General features: G+C 44.3%; 1 protein-coding gene and 1 long non-coding RNA gene across 2 annotated transcripts in view; one reads left to right on the forward strand and one right to left on the reverse strand.

The window, feature by feature from the left end:
- Positions 1-464: 464 nt before the first annotated feature.
- LOC109480336 lies at positions 465-1,132 on the reverse strand. Its single transcript, XM_019782528.1, has one exon. The coding sequence runs from the start codon at positions 1,110-1,112 to the stop codon at positions 465-467; it is 648 nt and encodes a 215-aa protein (XP_019638087.1). The 5' UTR covers positions 1,113-1,132.
- Positions 1,133-2,313: 1,181 nt separating this feature from the next.
- Positions 2,314-3,217, forward strand: part of LOC109480367 — a 3,208-nt gene continuing 2,304 nt past the window's right edge. The window contains exon 1 of the long non-coding RNA XR_002140830.1: positions 2,314-2,470. This is a non-coding gene — a long non-coding RNA (uncharacterized LOC109480367). The remainder of the gene's footprint in view (positions 2,471-3,217) is intronic.

Raw genomic sequence — 3,217 nt, forward strand, 5'->3', positions numbered from 1 at the left:
CTAATAGAAGTTCAGGTTATGCTTACCTTCTTGTTTCTTGTTGGTCGAGGTTCTCTTTATTAACGACTGAGAATTTCTAACCATTGTTATAACCAATGAAACATTTGCACTTATGGCCAACATTTCTGGATTAAACGAGTTATGGATTCATAGGAGTTTGTTTCCATAGTCTAGGATTATTAACGATTAAGAATCTCTAACCAATGTTAATACCAAAGGAACATTTGAACTTATGGCCAATGTTGTTTCAGAAAACGGATCATGGATTAATAAAAGTTCAGGTTATGCTTACCGTCTTGTTTCAATTGTCGAGTTTCTCTTTATTCAGGACTTAGGATCTCTACCGTTGTTATGACGGTGTCAATCAGACATTTTCTTCTTACGGCCAATGTTTGTGGATGAAACGAGATACTAGTTAACAGAAGTTGAGGTCACCCTCACCTGCTTGTTTCAATGGTCGATGCTTATTCACGACTGAGGATCTCTACCGTTGATCGTTCCCGTCCGTCCGAGGTGGACTCCTCGGGTTCACGGGCGAGCTGATCCGAGACGGTGATCAGGTTCGCCCCGTTGGCGTTGTCGCCGCGGTTCCGGCGCTTTTTCCGGTACCGAACCACGACTCTGTACACCGCGCCGACCAGGAGCAGCAGCAAACCGATCCCTCCGACGATCCCCCAAGCCTTGACCCTGAACTCGAAGGCCTCGCTGTCATCTTTAGTCTTGAAGGTTACGCAGTCCACTTCGGGAGGGTGCACGAATTTCGGGTCGAACACGCACACCTCGTATTTAGTCCTCGGTTTCAGATTGACCAGGACGTAAGATCGGATTTCTGGCTTCATGATGACGTGTTTTTGCATTCTCCATTCGTCGGCAAGGTCGTGGTATAACATTCGGGAAAACCCGTCCTCTCCCGTGGAACCATCTCCCCATTCAATCCTCGCTGCCCGAGATGACACTTTTCCCACCGACACCCTCCTTGTTCTGTTGCCCACAGGATCCTCGGCGAGCCGGATGGCTTCTGTAGTCGGGCTCGAGTTCGGCATCGACGCCGCCTTGCCGAGCACGAGAAGTAAGTTTATAGTTCCGCAAACCAGCTGCATGTTACAACACATGCTTTTATTACACCACACGCGCGTCAGAAAGGGTGCTACCTGGTGCAGACCGGGCGAAGTTGTTCCTTCACGGTGCGCTGCCCCATCGCAGAAGCTGCAGAACTCTGTGGCAGTTCCCGTCACGGCAGCGCGCAGTGCTATGCTTGTGTTCGATTACAAGAAATGAGTCCTGGGTGCTGCCGTGACATCACAGGGACAAATCACCCTACACGTTCGCGGTGCAACCACAACTCAAGTGGCAAGGCTACGCGCAACCAAGGGAAAGAGGCACCCCCGAGGAAATTCAATGCAGTGTGCGAAATGCAACAAGAAATGCAATCATTATCATTACAAATAGCTGGTATAATAATATCATATAAAACAGTCGATGCATGTTAACAATTCCAAAACCGTAATAGTCCTATACAGTCGTTAAGCACTCTGACATTTTCATGGCAAGAAACCTCACTTAGATGCATTAATAACGGATTCAGTAGACTCTATGCCTCCTGTGCTGTGATAACACCCAGCTAGAGCTGGTATGGAAATTATTGGCCGCGGGATGTCAAAGGAAATCATTCTACTGTCAGTCTCCGATACATCATGGGAGCGGATGAAGACTGAGGGGAGAGAAGTTGGCACAGATGGAGATGTTTTCATATTGCCCGCATTTGCAATATATTTCTCTTGTGGGACGAAACCAGAAGGTCATTCATGTTTGAACATGAAGAATGTAGATGGAAGTTTGGCAGAACTGAGCTCTAGGCGTGCAAATTTGCAAGTAATTTTGCTCGTGGGCAGGCAGTCTCCACATACATTCGCTTAAGATTACTTGGACTGTAGCCTTTTTCTCAATCTGAAATGGGCTCTCAAAAATTGACTGTTTTATACGTTCAAATGAATGTGCCTGGGTAAATCCAAGTCTGTATATATCCATGACACTACACACCATCAAAGACGCATTTCTATGATGAAATGGGTGAAGAGACATTACTTCTACATTTTCAAATGGTTCCGAAAGAAACGTAACCCTTACATAAGATACCAGACAGCCCATACACATACCATATATAGTAACTACTTACTAACGGTGACCACCGTTATATAGTAACTAATAAGCTAAGAGGCTCTCTTCACCTCCTAGGATGTGACCGTTATTAGTACCCTCACTGCTTTACTATAGAAAATAAACGGTAGGGTGTAGTCCTCGCGAGAGTTGTAAAATCCGTCGCGAGATAATGCGAGACTAGACTTGCGGTTGCCGGCTTGGCTGAAATGGACGACAGACGGGACGGCCTGGCGATTTATATTTTCTCTTCATCTCTACTCTGACCTGGACCAATTCTTGGACCATTTATAGGCTACTACATATTCTGCAGGTTAGTCACTAGCTCACTGGACTCTCAGTCCTTGTTGTTTAAGTGCTAAATCCGCGTTGCGTTGAGGCACGACTGGGCAGTTTTCTCTCAATTCTTCGCAAATAGCCAGTGAATATGTTTGGATATGTGGCTAGCAGCCAAAAGAATATTTTAGTAGTCAAATATCAACTGCCTATATAATACATTTGATTTGGTAATGGTATATACGTATACGTAGGTGTGTGTCTGTATGTGTGTTGGGGGTGGGGGGCGACATTCAAATGTACGCGCGCCCGGGTGATTCCATTCCAGAATGGGGTTGGGCAGCTACTCTCCAAGCAGAGGTTTGGGTTTTGGGGTAGTTTTTAGTCGTGTTTTATTGCTTTTTTATTCGGGGTTTCTCTTTTGCACTGAATTTTTTTCCCCACCAAAGTTTGAAAACATGCTAAAAATACCCCCAAAACCCAAACCTCTGCTTGGAGAGTATTGGGCAGCATCAAACTACATGTATAATATATACGTTACACTGTAACTTGACTAGATGTAGTATCATCAAGGAGCTTGGTATCATATTATGAAGGACATTACATCATTGACCATACATGTCACTAAGACAGCATTAGTTTGATTACGGGTTACTATTTCCCTATACACATGTATCTAAATAGAAAATAGAACATTTAATGTTTTTTTTAATTCAAATTTTCAACCTTCTTGGCATTATGGATCATATATTTGTACATGTATTTGTCATAAAACAGATTCATG

This window comes from Branchiostoma belcheri, unplaced genomic scaffold, assembly GCF_001625305.1.
Source record: "Branchiostoma belcheri isolate BF01 breed outbred unplaced genomic scaffold, Haploidv18h27 scaffold50, whole genome shotgun sequence".
NCBI lineage: Eukaryota > Metazoa > Chordata > Leptocardii > Amphioxiformes > Branchiostomatidae > Branchiostoma > Branchiostoma belcheri.